Below are 27,891 nucleotides of genomic sequence, written 5' to 3'. Positions count from 1 at the left end.
GCACCCTGACACCCCACCCACTCATTCACTACCAGCACCTCAGCAGTACTCAATCATCTAACCCACTCAATCACTACTAAAACCTCAGAAGTACCCAGAAACCCCACTAACTCATTCATTACCAACACCTCAGCAGCACCCAAATGCCCAACCCACTCATTCACTACCACCACCTCAGCAGCACCCAGCCACCCCTCCCATTCACTACCAACACCCCAGCAACACCCAGACACCCCACCCACTCATTCGCTACCAACACCTCAGCAGTACTCAGACATCCAATCCAATCATTCACTACAAGCACCTCAGCAATACCCAGACATGCCACTCACTCATTCACTACACCTCAGCAGCACCCATACACACCACCCACTCATTCACTACCAGCACCTCAGCAGTATTCAGACACCCGATCCAATCATTCACTACCAACACCCCAGCAACACCCAGACACCCAACCCACTCATTCGCTACCAACACTTCAGCAGTACCCAGATACCCCACCCACTCATTCACTACCAACACCTCAGCAGCACCCACACACATCACCCATTCACCAACACCCCAACATTACATAGACATCCCACCCACTCATTCACTACCAGCACCTCAGCAGCACCCAGACACCCGATCCAATCATTCACTACCAACACCCCAGCAGTACCTAGACACCTCACACACTCATGGACTACCAACTTCCCAGCAGCACCCAGATATCTGACCCACTCATTCACTGCTAAAACCTCAGAAACACCCAGACACCCCACCCACTCATTCACTACCATCACCTCAACAGCACCCAGACACCCCGCCCACTCATTCACCATCACCTAGCAGCACACAGACTCCTCCCTAATTCTCTACCAACACCCAGCAACTGTCAGACATCCCCCTGATTCACTACCCAAGCAGTGTCTACATCCCAACACTGCATTAACTGCCAGAACCCCACCAGCCAGCAGCACCTCCCCCTCTTTCACTAGCAACACCCATACTCCTCTTTTTTGCTGCCAACACCCCAGCAGCACCCAGATACCCCACCCACTCATTCATTACCAACACCCCAGCAGTACTCAGACACACGTTCCAATCATTCACTACCAATACCCCGGTAGCACCCAGACACCCCACCCACTCATTCACTACTAAAACCTCAGAAGCACCCAGAAACCCCACCCACTCATTCATTATCAACACCTCAGCAGCACCCAGACACCCCACCCAATCACTACCATCACCCCAGCAGAATGCAGACACCCCACCCACTCATTCACTACCAACACTTCAGCAGTACCCAGATACCCCACCCATTCATTCACTGCCAGCACCTCAGCAATACCCAGACACCCCACTCACTCATTCACTACACCTCAGCAGCACCCGTACACACTACCCACTCATTCACTACCAGCACCTCAGCAGCACCCAGACACTCCACCTATTCACCAACAGCCCAACAGTACCCAGAAACCCCACCGACGCATTCACTAGCAACACCTCAGCAGTACCCAGACAACCAATCCAATCATTCACTACCAACACCCCAGCAGCACCCAGACACCCCACCCACTCATTCACTACCAACACCTCAGCAGTACTCAGACACACATTCCAATGATTCACTACCAACACCTCAGCAGCACCCAGACCCCCACCCAATCACTACCAACTCCCCAGCAGCACCCAGATATCTGACCCATTCATTCACTGCTAAAACCTCAGAAGCACTCAGACACCCCACCCACTCATTGATTACCAACACCCCAGCAGCACCCAGACACCCACCCACTCATTCACTACCAGCACCTCAGCAGCACCCAGACACCCACCCACTCATTCACTGCCAACACCTCAGCAGCACCCTGACATCCCACCCACTCATTCACTACCAACACTTCAGGAGTACCCAGACACCCCACCCACTAATTCACTACCAGCACCTCAGCAGCACCCAGACACCCACCCACTCATTCACTACCAACACCTCAACAGCACCCAGACATCCCACCCACTCATTCACTACCAACACCCCAGCAGCACCAAGAGACCCCATCCACTCATTCACCATCACCTAGTAGTACACAGACACCTCCCTAATTCACTACCAACACCTAGCAACTCTCAGACATCCCGTTATTTCACCACCCAAGCAGTGTCTACATCCCAACACCGCATTAACTGCCAGCACCCAACCGGCCAGCAGCACCTCCCCCTCTTTCACTAGAAACACCCATACTCCTCTTTTTTACTGCCAACACCCCAGCAGCACCCCCTCATTCGCTAGCAGCACCCACACATCCCTTCATTCACACAAGAGTATTGTTTTTGTTTTTAACAATTATTTAACATTTATAAGATTAATTCTTGTACAGATCCAGGGAACTGACATTTTCTTTATAAGTGTATGAAATGTTTATACTATATGGAGTAATAACGCTTGCCGGGCGATGCAGATGTAGATGCTAGTGATGTATGTGTCCGAGCTGCACTGTACATGCATCCCGGTGGGACGCCATTTAGAATTGAATGGTATTCCATGCAAGTTTCAGTTGGCGTTCCTAGGTGGTAACTGGGGGGGCAGCAGTCGCAGGCGCGTCACAGGCGTTTCGGTGTCAGCAATTGCATTTGAACATGTAGTTCCACTGACACGGCGGCCATGGTGCCTCAGAAGTTCTTCACCTGCCATGGGAAGTTGCAATATCTGATAGTGTGACCGATGGTCTGTCTATAGTGCATATTTGCACTCACATTGGCAGATATGCACTGCAGCTGGCAGGGGTCTTCATAGCTGTGGCATTAACATAAAAAGGCAGTAACGGCTGTGCCAAAAGATGCGTCCGTCTCTGAATAACCCCCTTTTAGTAAATACAGGGTCACATGGTATTATATTATATTGGCGGGTTAATTCTTATTTTCAAAAGTTGATCTCTTTAATTTTCATGATCTATTGGGAATTTCTAAGGAATATTTTTAGATTACAATGCGATATAAACACTATAGCAGAGCTGTGGGGTAAATATCAGTCTCTCCTTTGGAATTTACTTTAGATCTAGTTGTTTCTAATGACACTTTATTAACAGGTTGAAGAACTAATCTTGTTTTTTTCTTTCCTTTTTTTAAAATCACAAATCTTCCGGCTGAAATGGCGGCTTCTTATCTGGCTCAAACACTGGAAATGGGAGATGCACAATAATGATCTACTATACGCAAAATCCCTCTGAAAGAATCAGATTAGTTGTTATTGTGAAAACTCAACAAATCAGATTCAACAGCTCATTACAGCCATTAGGGGATTGGTCAGTTGTCCCCAAGTCATAGGCCTATTTACTGCATGATCCCATATATCTAGCAATGTGCTGACTCAAATCAAGCAAGAAGACAAGAAGGAAAATAAGAACATTAACTTGAAGGGACATAGGCGGCCGACACAACGCTGTAACTATACTCCCACTCAGAGATGAGTAAGGGGCTCCGCTATACAAACCTATTGCCAGAGAGTTTTTGTTTGGAAAAAAATATTCATAGTTAAAGTTGAAAGATTTTGTTATTAGACATAAGGCACCGGGCACAAATCCTGCCCCTTTAGTTGTAAAATGATGTTATTAGACACGCTGTAAGGCACCGGGCACAAATCCTGCCCCTTTTGTTGTAAAATGATGTCGTTAGACATAAGGCACCGGACACAAATCCTGCTCCTTTTGTTGTAAAATGATGTCGTTAGACACAAGGCATCGGTCACAAATCCTGCCCCTTTTGTTGTAAAATGATGTTGTTATAAATAAGGCACCGGGCACAAATGCTGCCCCTTTTGTTGTAAAATGATGTCGTTAGACATAAGGCATCGGGCACAAATCCTGCCCCTTTTGTTGTAAAATGATGTCGTTAGACATAAGGCATCGGGCACAAATCCTGCCCCTTTTGTTGTAAAATGATGTCGTTAGACATAAGGCACCGGGCACAAATCCTGCCCCTCTTGTTGTAAAATGATGTCGTTAGACATAAGGCACTGGGCACAAATCCTGCCCCTCTTGTTGTAAAATGATGTCGTCAGGCACCGGGCACAAATCCTGCCCCACTTGTTGTAAAATGATGTCGTCAGACATAAGGCACCGGGCACAAATCCTGCCCCTTTTGTTGTAAAATTATGTAGTTAGACATAAGGCACCTGGCACAAATCCTGCCCCTTTTGTTGTAAAATGATGTCATTAGACATAAGGCACCGGGCACAAATCCTGCCCCTTTTGTTGTAAAATGATGTCGTTAGACATAAGGCACCGGGCACAAATCCTGCCCCTTTTGTTGTAAAATGATGTCGTTAGACATAAGGCACCGGGCACAAATCCTGCTCCTTTTGTTGTAAAATGATGTCGTTAGACACAAGGCATCGGTCACAAATCCTGCCCCTTTTGTTGTAAAATGATGTCATTAGACATAAGGCACCGGGCACAAATCCTGCCCCCTTTGTTGTAAAATTATGTCGTTAGACATAAAGGGCCCCCTTCCTGTTCATATCTGCTTGCACAGGAGCTGACAGATGGCGCATACACAGTACCGCAGAGGGGATGCAGGAGTCAGCAGTAAGATGATTGCATGCAGTATATGATCACTTTACTTCTTACAGATCACCGAGACACTATTGTACATAACCCTCTCACCCCTCGGTTCTCAGCCTGCATTATCCTCGTCTCCAGTGACTCCGGTACCCTCTGTCCGCCCTTCCCAGAGCACTAAGGCCCCAATTTATTAATGGCATGTCACTACCGCCTACGACCGCATTGCAAGATGCGATCCTATCGCCTGAACGTACCATCTGGCACACGCAGGGACGGGCTCTGAGCTCATTCCTGCGATGTGCCCGGAGAGCTGCCAGGGTTACTGTACATACACAGCCAACATTATCGGGGAGAAATCCAGAGGAACCCTCCATGGGCTAATTATGCGCGGTGTAGCCCATACACTACAGCGGCTAACGGCACCTTCAGATGGCGTTAGCTGCGGGGGCCAATGTCTGGAATGTATCGCATTCCGGATGTTGGTAAATGTGTCAGCATGGCATCCCCTATACAAACCTTTGGGGGATGCGGCTGCCAGCAGGAATGGAGGGATCACAGCAGGAATGGAGGGATCACAGCAGGAGTGGAGGGATCACAGCAGGAATGGAGGGATCACAGCAGGAGTGAAGGGATCACAGCAGGAATGGAGGGATCACAGCAGGAATGGAGGGATCACAGCAGGAATGGAGGGATCACTGCAGGAATGGAGGGATAGCAGAAGGTATCGGAGATATTTGCTGCCGTCCCTCCTTCATACATCCAGGGGAAACTTAATATTTGCGGTTAACCCACAAAAAGGGGTCTTTTCGGGGGATATAGTTACAAATATAGAATGATACATGGTCCCCTAAATCATCGATTGCTGTTTTTATACTGTACCCGTCACCTAGTTTATTTACTGTTTGATATTTCCCCTTTAACTCTCATTTTTGAACCTTTTTATTTTGCATTACCTGTGTGTATTATTCCTGAACATCACTGTGGACAAGTGGAGGTGCCAGATCAATAAAATATTACTAATAAATAGTTACTTTCTTTTAATAACCTTACACCATGTGAAAATTAGGCTTTAATGGCCGTTCACAATACTTTCTCATATTGTTACTCATATGGAAGACGTGGGGGGTGGAGCTGTTCTGGTTCTCCACGAGGATTATGTAAATTACATTAGGAGAGAACTTTATCAGCTGTTACAAATCTCTTCGGGTTAACCCAACAAAAACTGTAAACTTAAAAGAAAAGATTGATTGTATTATCCATGTTGGTTCTATCGATGTCTGTATACAGGACGTGGATCTTTGTGCCATGCTGCAGCCTTATTGTCCAACATACTCCATCATGTGTGTGCTGTACACTGGCATTCCCTATGCAGATGGTATCGATGCAGAGGGACAGTTCTCACCAGTGCACTCCATTCTGCTCCACCTGCTGACTATTTCATTTTGTTAATTGTTGTTATTCTTTACAAGAACTTTATTTCATTTGAGAACAGTTTATTATTTGCAGTTACAGGGCACCGCAATGGGGTCAAATACTAACTGTAATATCAAATACTATGAGCGTAAGCATATTTGGACTGACCCTTTTCTCATGGTTTATTTTTTCTCTATACACTAAACATTTGTTTTTCGCTTTTTAATATCACATCCACGATTTTTAGATGTGGCTCAGCATTGCTTTCTGTAAGTGTGCTCAGTCTGTTTATCGGATACTTGTATACTTACACATCGCAATGGGGCAGATGTATTAATCTCTGGAAAGTGATAAAGTGGTGCGTGATAAATGACCAACCAATCAGCTCCTAGCATTTTTCAAACACAGCCTGTAACATGACAGTTAGGAGCTGAGTGGCTGGTCATTTATCACTCTCCACTTTATCACTTTCCCGAGCTTAATACATCTGCCCTAATGTGTGATATTCCATCTCTCCATTCATGCACTGCTTGTGTTTACTTTTATTGTCACTTTGATGTCTATAGTATGGCCAGGTCTTTGTAGCTTCCCTGGGTGCACTGCTTGTGTTTGTGGTCACTTGGCAATAGTAGTCACACAATATATATATATACATATATATATATATGCTCTTTTGTATTTTGTGTTTCACTGGTCCGGCGTTTCAATGCACTGTCTTTATAACCATCAGCCGAATGGTCTTCCTGCTTTTGGTTATTGTTTGGTGATGGTGGACATATAAATCAGCCCTATGATTTTATTCTGGTGACATAATTTGTATATAATCCCTGTGTGCAAGTACTTATAATGTCAGCCCATAATAAGTCATATATGCAGTAAGAATAGTTCATGCAGAAAATACTCAGTGTTTTTTTTTTCCTATGAACAAATGTGCCGGTACAGTTACAAGTTTATACAGGATTTATAGTAACTTCCATGCTCTGGACAAGTCTTCAGGTGCCTACGTTATTCATTTATGCAACTATCTAACAGATTTCTTCCTGTTCTGGAACTAGTTTAGTATCAATAATGATATGGTTGAGCACCCTCAGAAAAAATCACTGTATTTTTATGTAAATATATTTATATCCAATGTACATATCCAGGAACGCAACTGGGACGGTGTGACATGTGCACACGAGGGTGAGTCAAAAATTATCCGCACTCTGGCTGTAGAATTTATTTTAATCAACTTTCAGAAAAGACAAATACATTATTATTCGACATACAGTGGTGCTTTTAAGTTTGTGAACCCTTCAGAATTTTCTATATTTCTGCTGAAATTTGGCCTAAAACTATCTCAGATTTTCACACAAGTCCTAAAAGTAGATAAAGGACCAAATCAAACAAATGAAACAAAAAAATTAGACATGCTCATTTTTTGGGGGGGGGAAAATGATCCAATATCACATATCTGTGATCGCCAAAAGTATGTGAACCTTTTGGCACAGCAGATATTTTGAAGGTGAAATTAGAGTCCGGTATTTTCAATCTATGGGATGACAATCCGGTTTGAGTGGACAACCTGTCTTTTTAAAAGAACCGGGATCTATTAAAGTCTGATGTTCACAACACATGTTTGTGGAAGTGTATCATGCCACGAACAAAGTACATAATCTTCCTGTTTTTCAATACACTTTGTCCATCTGGCAACAAGCTTTCGTATTCCCTCATTAAAAAATGTTTTAGGCTGAGCTGTGAGACACGGATGCACCGCTGTCTTCACCTCTTCATCAGATGTGAATCTTTGTCCTTAGGGCTTCTTTCAGGGGACCAAACAGGTAAGTGTCCGATGGGGCAAGATCAGTTCAAGTGCAAGCTCAATGCTCTCATCAGACCTTCTTTGATCGTCTCTATCCATTCATACTTCATACACACTTCTTCACAACAAAACACTTTCTCCATACTGTAAATATCAGCACCAGACTCACACTCAGGGCCTGATTCAGAGCCGGACGCTCTGACAAGAGCGCTCGCTCTGAATCAGGGCCGTCCTACTTATTATTGGAGCAGTCTCCTGGCCGCTCGCATAGCTGTGGGTGACCACCCACAGCTTATGCGAGCGGCCAAAAAGATGGTTGCGATGGTCAAGACCATCATGACCATCGGGCTTGCGACGAGACCCTTGCGGTAGGGTCTCGTCTGCCGCAAGCCCGGAGTGCTTTTGGCTCTATCAGAGCCAAAAGCACTCCCACTGACATCACTAGTGATCTCAGTGGGGCCGGCCCCAGACGATAGGCGTTCCCATGGGAACGCCTCCGTCTGGGCAGCAACGCCCCCAGCACGCCCACCAAAGGGGGCGTGCTGTCACTCACCATCGACAGCACGCCCCCTTTGGTGCGAGACCCATAGCGACGGCTTGGCCGTCGCTATTCGGGTCTCACGCATGCGCACGACGGAGCTCCCTCCGTCGAGCGCATGCGCACTAGAGCAACATCGACCCGCATGCGAGCGCTCATCGCTCGTGAGCGGGTCTGAATCAGGCCCTCAGACCACAAAGAATGAATCACTGCTCGCTGATCTTCTTTCATGCAAATCACAAGTGGGGCAGCCATTTTTTATTGCACTGCAGTCACAAATGAACTGACGTAACACGTTCAACCCGGCACAGCAGTGATTGGGGAGACGGCGATCTAGTACGGAAAGCGTTGATAAGACCAACAGAAGTTTTAATATAACTGGAGTGCGGATAATTTTGGACTTGTGTGTGTGTGTGTGTGTGTGTGTGTGTATATATATATATATATATATATATATATATATATAAAATCACTAATATAAGAATGTTGTGTCTGTCTGTTTTTTCTAAAAACTACTGAACCGGTTTTCATGAAACCTGCATTATTGTGTAGTGGAAACTCCTAGAAATAACCTGCACTTTGTGTCATCTCCAGGTAAAGCTGAATAATAACAAAAACAGAATTTATTGACATCATCAAACAAATAGGTGCAGCACCATGCGCTTGGCCAGTAAGTGGTGGGGGGCAGAGGGGCTTTATTTATTTATGTTATCCATGACATAGAAAAAAGAGATTTGCCCCCCAGCACACTGCAGCAAAAACAATACTTAATACTTACTTAGAGATTCAGAGGTATTAGTTACATACATTTGCAAATATATGAATAAGCGCCAGGCCAATCGTCAAGGCTCCTCTATACTGGCATCCCTAACACGTCCGAGAAGCAAGGCACCCCAAAAAAATTCCAGCCAGGATAAATCAATAAGTGTTAATGAGAAAGAATTAAAATTACATAAATAATATACAAACAAATAGAGAAGTGATAAAAGTATTCTATGTGAATTAAGTGGTGATGCCATGAGAAAGGTCCAGTTCACCTTGCCAGAGGTGACACTCTCTCCATTGTGCTTTGAACATATACCCCAATGAGGTGCTGGCCTATGACATCATAACCCAGCGCTACACTCACAGTTCATCACTTACATTGAGGGGCATCAACCGGGCAGTACTGAGAATATATGTTCACATCCCTGGGACAGTCCATACAAATCAGCATCCACTCTCCCTTCCAGAGGATACAGGAAAATGCAGCCGCTCCGCCGGTTGGAGAATGGAACACTACATATTAGAATGAAATGTATTTTTGTACTTACCTAAGACCTGAAGATAAATCTTCCCAATGAATTTACCACGCGGGAAGGTGTTGTAGACACAGCAGTACAGTCCGGTGTCGTTCCCATTCACGTTTGATATTGTAATCCCGTAATCCTTTGCCAAGGACACCCGGTCAGAGAATTCCTTCAACACTTGGCCTTCAACTTGATAGTTCCGCACATGAATGGCAATGTGTATGTCGTTGCAGAAGTTCCAGTTCACCTGTGTGACTTTGGTATCCTCAAGGAGGAGCTCACAACTCAGGGTGACATCGCTTCCGGCCATGGCTGTGATATTGTCGGTCCGAATGGATGGTCCAGCCAAGGTTCCTATGTGACACAACAAAGAACACTCATAACCACCACCATGAGAAGTGTGCCCCCTACAGGATCCCCAGCATTCCGCCAAACACACTCATATGTGCAGTCAGAATGGCTCATGCAGAAAATATACAGTGTTTCTTTTTCCTGTGAATAAATGTGCCGGTACAGTTACATGATTTATAGAACCTTCCATACTCTGGACAAACCTTCAGGCCATAGGCGAAACTGGGGGGTGGTCCGGGGGTGCACAGAACCACCCATTAGCCCAGTTCACCGATCTGCCTCCACCCGGCTTGCCCGACCACCGGCCTCACACTGCCCACCTACCACCATCCAGGGCCGGTCCCTACAGTGGCCAGCAGCCACCCTGCACTCTCCCACACCCGCTGCCGCGACTTCTGCACGCTCAAGTTTACCTTAAAAAAAAATGGCCACCGGGGGAGCTGCTGCGCATGCACAGTAACAGTTCTTTCCACAAGCAGCCAAACAGAGGATCAGCATGTAAGTGTTGGTGGTGGTGATGACTGCAGGGAGGGGGAGGGGGGATTGGGGCTGACTGCACAGGGGGCTGGGAGGGGGGATTGGAGATGACTGCACAGGGGGCTTGGGGAGAAGGTTGTAGCTGACTACAGTACACAGGGCCGGGGGAATGGAGCAAAGGAATGCACACTGAGGCCGGGGGACTGGGGCTGAAAGATGCACACTGGGGCCGGGGGACTGGGGCTGAGAGACGCACACTGGGGCCAAGGGAATGGGGCTGAGAGATGCACACTGGGCCGGGGGAATGGGGAAGAGAGATGCACACTGGGGCTGGGGGAATGGGGCAGAGAGACGCACACTAGGGCTGGGGGAATGGGGCTGAGAGACGCACACTGGGCTGGGGGAATGGGGCTGAGAGACGCACACTGGGGCCGGGAAAATGGGGCAGAGAGATGCACACTAGGGCCGGGGGAATGGGGCTGAGAGACGCATACTGGAGCCAGGGAAATGGGGCAGAGAGATGCACACTAGGGCCGGGGGAATGGGGCTGAGAGACGCACACTGGGGCCGGGGGAATGGGGCTGAGAGATGCACACTGGGGCAGGGGGAATGGGGCTGAGAGATGCACACTGGGGCTGGGGGAATGGGGCAGAGAGATGCACACTGGGGCAGGGGGAATGGGGCTGAGAGACGCACACTGGGGCTGGGGGAATGGGGATGAGAGACACACACTGGGGCAGGGGGAATGGGGCAGAGAGATGCACACTGGGGCTGGGGGAATGGGGCAGAGAGATGCACACTAGGGCAGGGGGAATGAGGCTGAGAGACGCACACTGGGGCTGGGGGAATCTACAGGGGATCCTGGGGATGGAGACATTGGGGGGTCTGGAGTAACACAGGGGAGCCTGGAGAGACACAGAAGTTTGATCAGGGAAATTCAAATTTTTCCTGCACAAAAGCTTCTGTTACTAAAGTGTATATTATCTGGTTATGATGGTGACCGGGGTTATATTTCTACGTAAACAGGCATCTTCCAGACAATGTGATCTCCTACATGAATAGTATATATCGGCTAAAGACACTGCCCAGTGAGGCTCAAATTCCTCAGAGGTTCCCCATTGCAGAGAAACCGAGAAAGAAGAGACTTTCAAACTGACTGGGGCCCCAAAAACCTGCCGCGGGGTGACACCAAGGTGACATGAGCCGAGTGCTGCACTGTAGCATTAAGTGTAGCACTCAGCTCCTGGCAGTGTGGGGAAGCCGGCACTGCACAGTGCTCACCCGCACCTCTGGCACCCCCACACACTGGACCACTGGGGTTTAGGCCGCGAGGCCATAAACCCTTCCCAAGTGACCAAGCCCATGCCCACGAGGCCATGCCCCCTTTTTCAACATCCCTCACCGCATTGGTGACACCATGGGGACAGATGACACTGGCGTGTGTGTGTGATACAATTTTTTTCTCCAAGAAACAGGAACACAATATCTGACATGGTGCTAAAACTGGGACCACCCATTATCAAATCTCTAGCTTCGCCTATGCTTCAGGTGCCCACGTTATTCATTTATGTAGCTAACAGATTTCTTCCTGTTTCGGGAACTAGATTAGTATTAATAATGATACCGTTAAGAACCACCGGAAATATCACTGTGTCTGTGTGTATATTTATATCTTTAGAATCAGGCCCTTACACAGGTCGCCACAGTGCGGGGATCGCTGTTCAGCGGCGTCAATTTTCTTTTTATTATCATTTTCACTGCAGCTTTCCTTGCGTTGATGTCCCCGGCGTCTCCTGGTCGCCCCCATCTCCTCCCTGGCCACATCCCTAAGTACTTTCAGTCACATCCTCCCTTATTTTACTGCACATATTTCAAAGTACACTGTACGCTGTATTTGGCAGTGACCAGGGGCAGAACTATGGGAAACAATGGAGGCACCTGCCGCCGGGCTCCAGCACTCAAGGGACACCTCCTCCATTATCCACAATATATTCACCCCACTTGAGGCTATTCTATATTAGTGTTTTTGTGCATATGTGATAAATAGACAGACAGACAGACAGATAGACAAATAGATAGATATGCACCATATTTAATTTCCCTTTTGTTTTAGGGGGCACCAAATTATAACTTGCCTTCGGGCATCTGGGATGAACTTACGCCACTGGCAGTGACACCTGGATAACAGTGGTACAATGGGGTCGGAACCCCTTCATCATCATATGGAATGAATCAGATTTTTGGAAGCGTGCCGTATGTCCCTGTTTGAACTACGCACTGGATGCCCAGAGCACCAAAAAGTCTACTTACGGCTCTGTACATACATACCCATATATTCATATATATATATATATATATATATATGTACGGCAGCATCGCATCCCCCATAGGTACCTATGGGGGCTGCAGCTGTCGACGGGAATGGACGGATCTGCAAGGAGAGAATAGGGGGATCTGCATGGAGGGAATGGGGGGATCTGCATGGAGGGAATGGGGGGATCTGCATGGAGGGAATGGGGGGATCTGCATGGAGGGAATGGAGGGATCTGCATGGAGGGAATGGAGGGATCTGCATGGAGGGAATGGGGGGATCTGCAAGGAGGGAATGGGGGGATCTGCATGGAGGGAATGGGGGGATCTGCATGGAGGGAATGGGGGATCTGCATGGAAGGAATGGGGGATCTGCATGGAAGGAATGGGGGATCTGCATGGAGGGATCTGCATGGAAAGAATGGGGGGATCTGCATGGAGGGATCTGCATGGAGGGAATGGGGGGATCTGCATGGAGTGAATGGAGGGATCTGCATGGAGGGAATGGGGGGATCTGCATGGAGGGAATGGGGGGATCTGCATGGAGGGAATGGGGGGGATCTGCATGGAGGGAATGGAGGGATCTGCATGGAGGGAATGGGGGATCTGCATGGAGAGAATGGAGGGATCTGCATGGGGGGAATGGAGGGATCTACATGGAGGGAATGGAGGGATCTGCAAGGAGGGAATGGGGGGATCTGCATGGAGGGAATGGTGGGATCTGCATGGAGGGAATGGGGGGATCTGCATGGAGGGAATGGGGGATCTGCATGGAAGGAATGGGGGATCTGCATGGAAGGAATGGGGGATCTGCATGGAGGGATCTGCATGGAAAGAATGGGGGGATCTGCATAGAGGGATCTGCATGGAGGGAATGGGGGGATCTGCATGGAGGGATCTGCATGGAAGGAATGGAGGGTTCTGCATGGAGGGAATGGGGGGATCTGCATGGAGGGAATGGGGGGGATCTGCATGGAGGGATCTGCATGGAGGGAATGGAGGGATCTGCATGGAGGGATCTGCATGGAGGGAATGGAAGGATCTCCATGGAGGGAATGGAGGGATCTGCATGGAGTGATCTACATGGAGGGAATGGAGGAATCTGCATGGAGGGAATGGGGGGATCTGCATGGAGGGATCTGCATGGAGGGAATGGGGGGATCTGCATGGAGGGAATGGGGGGATCTGTATGGAGGGAATGAAGGGATCTGCATGGAGTGATCTACATGGAGGGAATGGGGGGATCTGCATGGAGGGAATGGAGGGATCTGCATGGAGGGAATGGGGGGATCTGCATGGAGGGATCTGCATGGAGGGAATGGGGGGATCTGCATGGAGGGAATGGGGGGATCTGCATGGAGGGATCTGCATGGAGGGAATGGGGGGATCTGCATGGAGGGAATGGGGGGATCTGCATGGAGGTAATGGGGGGATCTGCATGGAGGGAATGGGGGGATCTGCATGGAAGGTATGGGGAATCTGCATGGAAGGAATGGGGGATCTGCATGGAGGGAATGGAGGGATCTGCATGGAGTGATCTACATGGAGGGAATGGGGGGATCTGCATGGGGGGAATGGAGGGATCTGCATGGAGGGAATGGAGGGATCTGCATGGAGGGAATCGGGGGATCTGCAAGGAGGGAATGGGGGGATCTGCATGGAGGGAATGGGGGGATCTGCATGGAGGGAATGGGGGGATCTGCATGGAGGGAATGGAGGATCTGCATGGAATGGGGGATCTGCATGGAAGGAATGGGGGATCTGCATGGAGGGATCTGCATGGAAAGAATGGGGGGATCTGCATAGAGGGATCTGCATGGAGGGAATGGGGGGATCTGCATGGAGGGAATGGAGGGATCTGCATGGAGGGAATGGGGGGATCTGCATGGAGGGATCTGCATGGAGGGAATGGAGGGTTCTGCATGGAGGGAATGGGGGGATCTGCATGGAGGGAATGGGGGGGATCTGCATGGAGGGATCTGCATGGAGGGAATGGAGGGATCTGCATGGAGGGATCTGCATGGAGGGAATGGACGGATCTGCATGGGTGGAATGGAGGGATCTGCATGGAGTGATCTACATGGAGGGAATGGGGGGATCTGCATGGAGGGAATGGAGGGATCTGCATAGAGGGAATGGGGGGATCTGCATGGAGGGATCTGCATGGAGGGAATGGGGGGATCTGCATGGAGGGAATGGGGGGATCTGCATGGAGGGAATGGAGGGATCTGCATGGAGTGATCTACATGGAGGGAATGGGGGGATCTGCATGGAGGGAATGGAGGGATCTGCATGGAGGGAATGGGGAGATCTGCATGGAGGGATCTGCATGGAGGGAATGGGGGGATCTGCATGGAGGTAATGGGGGGATCTGCATGGAGGGAATGGGGGGATCTGCATGGAAGGAATGGGGGATCTGCATGGAAGGAATGGGGGATCTGCATGGAGGGAATGGAGGGATCTGCATGGAGTGATCTACATGGAGGGAATGGGGGGATCTGCATGGAGGGAATGGAGGGATCTGCATGGAGGGAATGGGGGGATCTGCATGGAGGGATCTGCATGGAGTGAATGGGGGGATCTGCATGGAGGGAATGGAGGGATCTGCATGGAGTGATCTACATGGAGGGAATGGGGGGATCTGCATGGAGGGAATGGACGGATCTGCATGGAGGGAATGGGGGAATCTGCATGGAGGGATCTGCATGGAGGGAATGGGGGGATCTGCATGGAGGGAATGGGGGGATCTGCATGGAGGGAATGGGGGGATCTGCATGGAAGGAATGGGGGATCTGCATGGAGGGATCTGCATGGAGGGAATGGGGGGATCTGTATGGAGGGATCTGCATGGAGGGAATGGGGGGATCTGCATGGAGGGAATGGAGGGATCTGCATGGAGGGAATGGGGGGATCTGCATGGAGGGATCTGCATGGAGGGAATGGAGGGTTCTGCATGGAGGGAATGGGGGATCTGCATGGAGGGATCTGCATGGAGGGAATGGGGGGATCTGCATGGAGGGAATGGGGGGGATCTGCATGGAGGGAATGGAGGGATCTGCATGGAGGGAATGGGGGATCTGCATGGAGAGAATGGGGGGATCTGCATGGGGGGAATGGAGGGATCTACATGGAGGGAATGGAGGGATCTGCATGGAGAGAATGGGGGGATCTGCAAGGAGGGAATGGGGGATCTGCATGGAGGGAATGGTGGGATCTGCATGGAGGGAATGGGGGGATCTGCATGGAGGGAATGGGGGATCTGCATGGAAGGAATGGGGGATCTGCATGGAAGGAATGGGGGATCTGCATGGAGGGATCTGCATGGAAAGAATGGGGGGATCTGCATAGAGGGATCTGCATGGAGGGAATGGGGGGATCTGCATGGAGGGATCTGCATGGAAGGAATGGAGGGTTCTGCATGGAGGGAATGGGGGGATCTGCATGGAGGGAATGGGGGGGATCTGCATGGAGGGATCTGCATGGAGGGAATGGAGGGATCTGCATGGAGGGATCTGCATGGAGGGAATGGACGGATCTCCATGGAGGGAATGGAGGGATCTGCATGGAGTGATCTACATGGAGGGAATGGAGGAATCTGCATGGAGGGAATGGAGGGATCTGCATGGAGTGATCTACATGGAGGGAATGGGGGGATCTGCATGGAGGGAATGGAGGGATCTGCATGGAGGGAATGGGGGGATCTGCATGGAGGGATCTGCATGGAGGGAATGGGGGGATCTGCATGGAGGGAATGGGGGGATCTGCATGGAGGGATCTGCATGGAGGGAATGGGGGGATCTGCATGGAGGGAATGGGGGGATCTGCATGGAGGTAATGGGGGGATCTGCATGGAGGGAATGGGGGGATCTGCATGGAAGGTATGGGGAATCTGCATGGAAGGAATGGGGGATCTGCATGGAGGGAATGGAGGGATCTGCATGGAGTGATCTACATGGAGGGAATGGGGGGATCTGCATGGGGGGAATGGAGGGATCTGCATGGAGGGAATGGAGGGATCTGCATGGAGGGAATCGGGGGATCTGCAAGGAGGGAATGGGGGGATCTGCATGGAGGGAATGGGGGGATCTGCATGGAGGGAATGGAGGATCTGCATGGAATGGGGGATCTGCATGGAAGGAATGGGGGATCTGCATGGAGGGATCTGCATGGAAAGAATGGGGGGATCTGCATAGAGGGATCTGCATGGAGGGAATGGGGGGATCTGCATGGAGGGAATGGAGGGATCTGCATGGAGGGAATGGGGGGATCTGCATGGAGGGATCTGCATGGAGGGAATGGAGGGTTCTGCATGGAGGGAATGGGGGGATCTGCATGGAGGGAATGGGGGGGATCTGCATGGAGGGATCTGCATGGAGGGAATGGAGGGATCTGCATGGAGGGATCTGCATGGAGGGAATGGACGGATCTGCATGGGTGGAATGGAGGGATCTGCATGGAGTGATCTACATGGAGGGAATGGGGGGATCTGCATGGAGGGAATGGAGGGATCTGCATAGAGGGAATGGGGGGATCTGCATGGAGGGATCTGCATGGAGGGAATGGGGGGATCTGCATGGAGGGAATGGGGGGATCTGCATGGAGGGAATGGAGGGATCTGCATGGAGTGATCTACATGGAGGGAATGGGGGGATCTGCATGGAGGGAATGGAGGGATCTGCATGGAGGGAATGGGGATATCTGCATGGAGGGATCTGCATGGAGGGAATGGGGGGATCTGCATGGAGGTAATGGGGGGATCTGCATGGAGGGAATGGGGGGATCTGCATGGAAGGAATGGGGGATCTGCATGGAAGGAATGGGGGATCTGCATGGAGGGAATGGAGGGATCTGCATGGAGTGATCTACATGGAGGGAATGGGGGGATCTGCATGGAGGGAATGGAGGGATCTGCATGGAGGGAATGGGGGGATCTGCATGGAGGGATCTGCATGGAGGGAATGGGGGGATCTGCATGGAGGGAATGGAGGGATCTGCATGGAGTGATCTACATGGAGGGAATGGGGGGATCTGCATGGAGGGAATGGACGGATCTGCATGGAGGGAATGGGGGAATCTGCATGGAGGGATCTGCATGGAGGGAATGGGGGGATCTGCATGGAGGGAATGGGGGGATCTGCATGGAGGGAATGGGGGGATCTGCATGGAAGGAATGGGGGATCTGCATGGAGGGATCTGCATGGAGGGATTGGGGGGATCTGCATGGAGGGATCTGCATGGAGGGAATGGGGGGATCTGCATGGAGGGAATGGAGGGATCTGCATGGAGGGAATGGGGGGATCTGCATGGAGGGATCTGCATGGAGGGAATGGAGGGTTCTGCATGGAGGGAATGGGGGATCTGCATGGAGGGATCTGCATGGAGGGAATGGGGGGATCTGCATGGAGGGAATGGAGGGATCTGCATGGAGGGATCTGCATGGAGGGAATGGACGGATCTGCATGGAGGGAATGGAGGGATCTGCATGGAGTGATCTACATGGAGGGAATGGGGGGATCTGCATGGAGGGAATGGAGGGATCTGCATGGAGGGAATGGGGGGATCTGCATGGAGGGATCTGCATGGAGTTAATGGGGGGATCTGCATGGAGGGAATGGAGGGATCTGCATGGAGGGAATGGAGGGATCTGCATGGAGGGATCTGCATGGAGGGAATGGGGGATCTGCATGGAGGGATCTGCATGGAGGGAATGGGGGGATCTGCATGGAGGGAATGGAGGGATCTGCATGGAGGGAATGGGGGGATCTGCATGGAGGGATCTGCATGGAGGGAATGGAGGGTTCTGCATGGAGGGAATGGGGGATCTGCATGGAGGGAATGGGGGGATCTGCATGGAGGGAATGGAGGGATCTGCATGGAGGGATCTGCATGGAGGGAATGGACGGATCTGCATGGAGGGAATGGAGGGATCTGCATGGAGTGATCTACATGGAGGGAATGGGGGGATCTGCATGGAGGGAATGGAGGGATCTGCATGGAGGGAATGGGGGGATCTGCATGGAGGGATCTGCATGGAGTTAATGGGGGGATCTGCATGGAGGGAATGGAGGGATCTGCATGGAGGGAATGGAGGGATCTGCATGGAGGGATCTGCATGGAGGGAATGGGGGATCTGCATGGAGGGATCTGCATGGAAAGAATGGGGGGATCTGCATGGAGGGATCTGCATGGAGGGAATGGGGGGATCTACATTGAGGGAATGGGGGGATCTGCATGGAGGGAATGGAGGGATCTGCATGGAGGGAATGGGGGGATCTGCATGGAGGGATCGGCATGGAGGGAATGGAGGGTTCTGCATGGAGGGAAAGGGGGGATCTGCATGGAGGGATCTGCATGGAGGGAATGGGGGGAACTGCATGGAGGGATCTGCATGGAGGGAATGGAGGGATCTGCATGGAGGGATCTGCATGGAGGGAATGGACGGATCTGTATGGAGGGAATGGAGGGATCTGCATGGAGTGATCTACATGGAGGGAATGGAGGGATCTGCATGGAGGGAATGGGGGGATCTGCATGGAGGGATCTGCATGGAGGGAATGGGGGGATCTGCTTGGAGGGAATGGACGGATCTGCATGGAGGGATCTGCATGGAGGGATCTGCATGGAGGGAATGGGGGGGCTCTGCATGGAGGGAATGGGGGGATATGCATGGAGGGAATGGGGGGATCTGCATGGAGGGAACGGAGGGAGCTGCATGGAGGGAATGGAGGGAGATGTATGGAGGGAATGGAGGGAGCTGCATGGAGGGAATGGGGGGATCTACATGGAGAGAATGGGGGGGATCTGCATGGAGGGAATAGGGGGATCTGCATGGAGGGAATGGGGGATCTGCATGGAGGGAATGGGGGATCTGCATGGAGGTATCTGCATGGAGGGAATGGATGGATCTGCATGGAGGGATCTGCATGGAGGGAATGGGGGGATCTGCATGGAGGGATCTGCATGGAGGGAATGGGGGATCTGCATGGAGGGAATGGAGGGATCTGCATGGAGGGATCTGCATGGAAGGAATGGAGGGTTCTGCATGGAGGGAATGGGGGGATCTGCATGGAGGGAATGGGGGGGATCTGCATGGAGGGATCTGCATGGAGGGAATGGAGAGATCTGCATGGAGGGATCTGCATGGAGGGAATGGACGGATCTCCATGGAGGGAATGGAGGGATCTGCATGGAGTGATCTACATGGAGGGAATGGAGGGATCTGCATGGAGGGAATGGGGGGATCTGCATGGAGGGATCTGCATGGAGGGAATGGGGGGATCTGCATGGAGGGAATGGGGGGATCTGCATGGAGGGAATGGGGGGATCTGCATGGAAGGAATGGGGGATCTGCATGGAGGGATCTGCATGGAGGGATTGGGGGGATCTGCATGGAGGGATCTGCATGGAGGGAATGGGGGGATCTGCATGGAGGGAATGGAGGGATCTGCATGGAGGGAATGGGGGGATCTGCATGGAGGGATCTGCATGGAGGGAATGGAGGGTTCTGCATGGAGGGAATGGGGGATCTGCATGGAGGGATCTGCATGGAGGGAATGGGGGGATCTGCATGGAGGGAATGGAGGGATCTGCATGGAGGGATCTGCATGGAGGGAATGGACGGATCTGCATGGAGGGAATGGAGGGATCTGCATGGAGTGATCTACATGGAGGGAATGGGGGGATCTGCATGGAGGGAATGGAGGGATCTGCATGGAGGGAATGGGGGGATCTGCATGGAGGGATCTGCATGGAGTTAATGGGGGGATCTGCATGGAGGGAATGGAGGGATCTGCATGGAGGGAATGGAGGGATCTGCATGGAGGGATCTGCATGGAGGGAATGGGGGATCTGCATGGAGGGATCTGCATGGAGGGAATGGGGGGATCTGCATGGAGGGAATGGAGGGATCTGCATGGAGGGAATGGGGGGATCTGCATGGAGGGATCTGCATGGAGGGAATGGAGGGTTCTGCATGGAGGGAATGGGGGATCTGCATGGAGGGATCTGCATGGAGGGAATGGGGGGATCTGCATGGAGGGAATGGAGGGATCTGCATGGAGGGATCTGCATGGAGGGAATGGACGGATCTGCATGGAGGGAATGGAGGGATCTGCATGGAGTGATCTACATGGAGGGAATGGGGGGATCTGCATGGAGGGAATGGAGGGATCTGCATGGAGGGAATGGGGGGATCTGCATGGAGGGATCTGCATGGAGTTAATGGGGGGATCTGCATGGAGGGAATGGAGGGATCTGCATGGAGGGAATGGAGGGATCTGCATGGAGGGATCTGCATGGAGGGAATGGGGGATCTGCATGGAGGGATCTGCATGGAAAGAATGGGGGGATCTGCATGGAGGGATCTGCATGGAGGGAATGGGGGGATCTACATTGAGGGAATGGGGGGATCTGCATGGAGGGAATGGAGGGATCTGCATGGAGGGAATGGGGGGATCTGCATGGAGGGATCGGCATGGAGGGAATGGAGGGTTCTGCATGGAGGGAATGGGGGGATCTGCATGGAGGGATCTGCATGGAGGGAATGGGGGGAACTGCATGGAGGGATCTGCATGGAGGGAATGGAGGGATCTGCATGGAGGGATCTGCATGGAGGGAATGGACGGATCTGTATGGAGGGAATGGAGGGATCTGCATGGAGTGATCTACATGGAGGGAATGGAGGGATCTGCATGGAGGGAATGGGGGGATCTGCATGGAGGGATCTGCATGGAGGGAATGGGGGGATCTGCTTGGAGGGAATGGACGGATCTGCATGGAGGGATCTGCATGGAGGGATCTGCATGGAGGGAATGGGGGGGCTCTGCATGGAGGGAATGGGGGGATATGCATGGAGGGAATGGGGGGATCTGCATGGAGGGAACGGAGGGAGCTGCATGGAGGGAATGGAGGGAGATGTATGGAGGGAATGGAGGGAGCTGCATGGAGGGAATGGGGGGATCTGCATGGAGAGAATGGGGGGGATCTGCATGGAGGGAATAGGGGGATCTGCATGGAGGGAATGGGGGATCTGCATGGAGGGAATGGGGGATCTGCATGGAGGTATCTGCATGGAGGGAATGGATGGATCTGCATGGAGGGATCTGCATGGAGGGAATGGGGGGATCTGCATGGAGGGATCTGCATGGAGGGAATGGGGGATCTGCATGGAGGGAATGGAGGGATCTGCATGGAGGGATCTGCATGGAAGGAATGGAGGGTTCTGCATGGAGGGAATGGGGGGATCTGCATGGAGGGAATGGGGGGGATCTGCATGGAGGGATCTGCATGGAGGGAATGGAGAGATCTGCATGGAGGGATCTGCATGGAGGGAATGGACGGATCTCCATGGAGGGAATGGAGGGATCTGCATGGAGTGATCTACATGGAGGGAATGGGGGGATCTGCATGGAGGGAATGGAGGAATCTGCATGGAGGGAATGGGGGGATCTGCATGGAGGGATCTGCATGGAGGGAATGGGGGGATCTGCATGGAGGGAATGGGGGGATCTGCATGGAGGGAATGGAGGGATCTGCATGGAGTGATCTACATGGAGGGAATGGGGGGATCTGCATGGAGGGAATGGAGGGATCTGCATGGAGGGAATGGGGGGATCTGCATGGAGGGATCTGCATGGAGGGAATGGGGGGATCTGCATGGAGGGAATGGGGGGATCTGCATGGAGGGATTTGCATGGAGGGAATGGGGGGATCTGCATGGAGGGAATGGGGGGATCTGCATGGAGGTAATGGGGGGATCTGCATGGAGGGAATGGGGGGATCTGCATGGAAGGTATGGGGGATCTGCATGGAAGGAATGGGGGATCTGCATGGAGGGAATGGAGGGATCTGCATGGAGTGATCTACATGGAGGGAATGGGGGGATCTGCATGGGGGGAATGGAGTGATCTGCATGGAGGGAATGGAGGTATCTGCATGGAGGGAATGGGGGGATCTGCAAGGAGGGAATGGGGGGATCTGCATGGAGGGAATGGGGGATCTGCATGGAGGGAATGGGGGGATCTGCATGGAGGGAATGGAGGATCTGCATGGAAGGAATGGGGGATCTGCATGGAAGGAATGGGGGATCTGCATGGAGGGATCTGCATGGAAAGAATGGGGGGATCTGCATGGAGGGATCTGCATGGAGGGAATGGGGGGATCTGCATGGAGGGAATGGAGGGATCTGCATGGAGGGAATGGGGGGATCTGCATGGAGGGATCTGCATGGAGGGAATGGAGGGTTCTGCATGGAGGGAATGGGGGGATCTGCATGGAGGGAATGGGGGGGATCTGCATGGAGGGATCTGCATGGAGGGATCTGCATGGAGGGAATGGAGGGATCTGCATGGAGGGATCTGCATGGAGGGAATGGACGGATCTGCATGGGTGGAATGGAGGGATCTGCATGGAGTGATTTACATGGAGGGAATGGGGGGATCTGCATGGAGGGAATGGAGGGATCTGCATGGAGGGAATGGGGGGATCTGCATGGGGGGATCTGCATGGAGGGAATGGGGGATCTGCATGGAGGGAATGGGGGGATCTGCATGGAGGGAATGGAGGATCTGCATGGAAGGAATGGGGGATCTGCATGGAAGGAATGGGGGATCTGCATGGAGGGATCTGCATGGAAAGAAAGGGGGGATCTGCATGGAGGGATCTGCATGGAGGGAATGGGGGGATCTGCATGGAGGGAATGGAGGGATCTGCATGGAGGGAATGGGGGGATCTGCATGGAGGGATCTGCATGGAGGGAATGGAGGGTTCTGCATGGAGGGAATGGGGGGATCTGCATGGAGGGAATGGGGGGGATCTGCATGGAGGGATCTGCATGGAGGGAATGGAGGGATCTGCATGGAGGGATCTGCATGGAGGGAATGGACGGATCTGCATGGGTGGAATGGAGGGATCTGCATGGAGTGATTTACATGGAGGGAATGGGGGGATCTGCATGGAGGGAATGGAGGGATCTGCATGGAGGGATCTGCATGGAGGGAATGGGGGGATCTGCATGGAGGGAATGGGGGGATCTGCATGGAGGGAATGGAGGGATCTGCATGGAGTGATCTACATGGAGGGAATGGGGGGATCTGCATGGAGGGAATGGAGGGATCTGCATGGAGGGAATGGGGGGATCTGCATGGAGGGATCTGCATGGAGGGAATGGGGGGATCTGCATGGAGGTAATGGAGGGATCTGCATGGAGGGAATGGGGGGATCTGCATGGAAGGAATGGGGGATCTGCATGGAAGGAATGGGGGATCTGCATGGAGGGAATGGAGGGATCTGCATGGAGTGATCTACATGGAGGGAATGGGGGGATCTGCATGGAGGGAATGGAGGGATCTGCATGGAGGGAATGGGGGGATCTGCATGGAGGGATCTGCATGGAGGGAATGGGGGGATCTGCATGGAGGGAATGGAGGGATCTGCATGGAGTGATCTACATGGAGGGAATGGGGGGATCTGCATGGAGGGAATGGACGGATCTGCATGGAGGGAATGGGGGAATCTGCATGGAGGGATCTGCATGGAGGGAATGGGGGGATCTGCATGGAGGGAATGGGGGAATCTGCATGGAGGGAATGGGGGGATCTGCATGGAAGGAATGGGGGATCTGCATGGAGGGATCTGCATGGAGGGAATGGGGGGATCTGCATGGAGGGAATGGGGGGATCTGCATGGAGGGAATGGAGGGATCTGCATGGAGGGAATGGGGGATCTGCATGGAGGGATCTGCATGGAGGGAATGGAGGGTTCTGCATGGAGGGAATGGGGGGATCTGCATGGAGGGATCTGCATGGAGGGAATGGGGGGATCTGCATGGAGGGAATGGAGGGATCTGCATGGAGGGATCTGCATGGAGGGAATGGAGGGATCTGCATGGAGGGAATGGAGGGATCTGCATGGAGTGATCTACATGGAGGGAATGGGGGGATCTGCATGGAGGGAATGGAGGGATCTGCATGGAGGGAATGGGGGGATCTGCATGGAGGGATCTGCATGGAGTTAATGGGGGGATCTGCATGGAGGGAATGGAGGGATCTGCATGGAGGGAATGGAGGGATCTGCATGGAGGGAATGGGGGTCTGCATGGAGGGATCTGCATGGAAAGAATGGGGGGATCTGCATGGAGGGATCTGCATGGAGGGAATGGGGGGACCTGCATGGAGGGAATGGGGGGATCTGCATGGAGGGAATGGAGGGATCTGCATGGAGGGAATGGGGGGATCTGCATGGAGGGATCTGCATGGAGGGAATGGAGGGTTCTGCATGGAGGGAATGGGGGGATCTGCATGGAGGGATCTGCATGGAGGGAATGGGGGGATCTGCATGGAGCGATCTGCATGGAGGGAATGGAGGGATCTGCATGGAGGGAATGGATGGATCTGCATGGAGGGAATGGAGGGATCTGCATGGAGTGATCTACATGGAGGGAATGGAGGGATCTGCATGGAGGGAATGGGGGGATCTGCATGGAGGGATCTGCATGGAGGGAATGGGGGGATCTGCTTGGAGGGAATGGACGGATCTGCATGGAGGGATCTGCATGGAGGGATCTGCATGGAGGGAATGGGGGGGCTCTGCATGGAGGGAATGGGGGGATATGCATGGAGGGAATGGGGGGATCTGCATGGAGGGAATGGGGGGATCTGCATGGAGAGAATGGGGGGGATCTGCATGGAGGGAATAGGGGGATCTGCATGGAGGGAATGGGGGATCTGCATGGAGGGAATGGGGGATCTGCATGGAGGTATCTGCATGGAGGGAATGGATGGATCTGCATGGAGGGATCTGCATGGAGGGAATGGGGGATCTGCATGGAGGGATCTGCATGGAGGGAATGGGGGATCTGCATGGAGGGAATGGAGGGATCTGCATGGAGGGAATTGAGGGATCTGCATGGAGGGAATTGAGGGATCTGCATGGAGGGATTTGCATGGAGGGAATGGAGGGATCTGCATGGAGAGAATGGGGGGATCTGCATGGAGGGAATGGGGGGATCTGCATGGAGGGAATGGAGGGATATGCATGGAGGGAATGGACGGATCTGCATGGAGGGAATGGAGGGATCTGCATGGAGGGAATGGACGGATCTGCATGGAGGGAATTGAGGGATCTTCATGGAGGGAATGGGGGGATCTGCATGGAGGGAATGGGGGGATCTGCATGGAGGGAATGGGGGGATCTGCATGGAGGGAATGGAGGGATCTGCATGGAGTGATCTACATGGAGGGAATGGGGGGATCTGCATGGAGGGAATGGACGGATCTGCATGGAGGGAATGGAGGAATCTGCATGGAGGGATCTGCATGGAGGGAATGGGGGGATCCGCATAGAGGGAATGGGGGGATCTGCATGGAGGGAATGGGGGGATCTGCATGGAAGGAATGGGGGATCTGCATGGAGGGATCTGCATGGAGGGAATGGGGGGATCTGCATGGAGGGATCTGCATGGAGGGAATGGGGGGATCTGCATGGAGGGAATGGGCGGATCTGCATGGAGGGAATGGAGGGATCTGCATGGAGGGAATGGGGGGATCTGCATGGAGGGATCTGCATGGAGGGAATGGAGGGTTCTGCATGGAGGGAATGGGGGGATCTGCATGGAGGGATCTGCATGGAGGGAATGGACGGATCTGCATGGAGGGATCTGCATGGAGGGAATGGAGGGATCTTCATGGAGGGATCTGCATGGAGGGAATGGACGGATCTGCATGGAGGGAATGGAGGGATCTGCATGGAGTGATCTACATGGAGGGAATGGGGGGATCTGCATGGAGGGAATGGAGGGATCTCCATGGAGGGAAGGGGGGGATCTGCATGGAGGGATCTGCATGGAGTTAATGGGGGGATCTGCATGGAGGGAATGGAGGGATCTGCATGGAGGGAATGGAGGGATCTGCATGGAGGGATCTGCATGGAGGGAATGGGGGATCTGCATGGAGGGATCTGCATGGAAAGAATGGGGGGATCTACATGGAGGGATCTGCATGGAGGGAATGGGGGGATCTGCATGGAGGGAATGGGGGGATCTGCATGGAGGGAATGGAGGGATCTGCATGGAGGGAATGGGGGGATCTGCATGGAGGGATCGGCATGGAGGGAATGGAGGGTTCTGCATGGAAGGAAAGGGGGGATCTGCATGGAGGGATCTGCATGGAGGGAATGGGGGGAACTGCATGGAGGGATCTGCATGGAGGGAATGGAGGGATCTGCATGGAGGGATCTGCATGGAGGGAATGGACGGATCTGTATGGAGGGAATGGAGGGATCTGCATGGAGTGATCTACATGGAGGGAATGGAGGGATCTGCATGGAGGGAATGGGGGGATCTGCATGGAGGGATCTGCATGGAGGGAATGGGGGGATCTGCTTGGAGGGAATGGACGGATCTGCATGGAGGGATCTGCATGGAGGGATCTGCATGGAGGGAATGGGGGGGCTCTGCATGGAGGGAATGGGGGGATATGCATGGAGGGAATGGGGGGATCTGCATGGAGGGAACGGAGGGAGCTGCATGGAGGGAATGGAGGGAGATGTATGGAGGGAATGGAGGGAGCTGCATGGAGGGAATGGGGGGATCTACATGGAGAGAATGGGGGGGATCTGCATGGAGGGAATAGGGGGATCTGCATGGAGGGAATGGGGGATCTGCATGGAGGGAATGGGGGATCTGCATGGAGGTATCTGCATGGAGGGAATGGATGGATCTGCATGGAGGGATCTGCATGGAGGGAATGGGGGGATCTGCATGGAGGGATCTGCATGGAGGGAATGGGGGATCTGCATGGAGGGAATGGAGGGATCTGCATGGAGGGATCTGCATGGAAGGAATGGAGGGTTCTGCATGGAGGGAATGGGGGGATCTGCATGGAGGGAATGGGGGGGATCTGCATGGAGGGATCTGCATGGAGGGAATGGAGAGATCTGCATGGAGGGATCTGCATGGAGGGAATGGACGGATCTCCATGGAGGGAATGGAGGGATCTGCATGGAGTGATCTACATGGAGGGAATGGGGGGATCTGCATGGAGGGAATGGAGGGATCTGCATGGAGGGAATGGGGGGATCTGCATGGAGGGATCTGCATGGAGGGAATGGGGGGATCTGCATGGAGGGAATGGGGGGATCTGCATGGAGGGAATGGGGGGATCT

General features: G+C 52.6%; 1 protein-coding gene across 1 annotated transcript in view; it reads right to left on the bottom strand.

Annotated features, from left to right (window-relative positions):
- Positions 1 to 27,891, bottom strand: part of TIGIT (T cell immunoreceptor with Ig and ITIM domains) — a 70,500-nt gene that overhangs the window by 31,219 nt on the left and 11,390 nt on the right. The window contains exon 2 of the mRNA XM_088461774.1: positions 9,619 to 9,948. Coding sequence (XP_088317900.1) covers positions 9,619 to 9,948 — 330 coding nt within the window. The remainder of the gene's footprint in view (positions 1 to 9,618; positions 9,949 to 27,891) is intronic.

Source organism: Taudactylus pleione, unplaced genomic scaffold (genome assembly GCF_031769625.1).
Source record: "Taudactylus pleione unplaced genomic scaffold, aTauple2 ptg001095l, whole genome shotgun sequence".
Classification (NCBI taxonomy): Eukaryota; Metazoa; Chordata; class Amphibia; order Anura; family Myobatrachidae; genus Taudactylus; species Taudactylus pleione.
The sequence above is the reverse complement of the archived record's forward strand: the minus strand, read 5'-3'. Positions and strand labels throughout refer to the sequence as shown.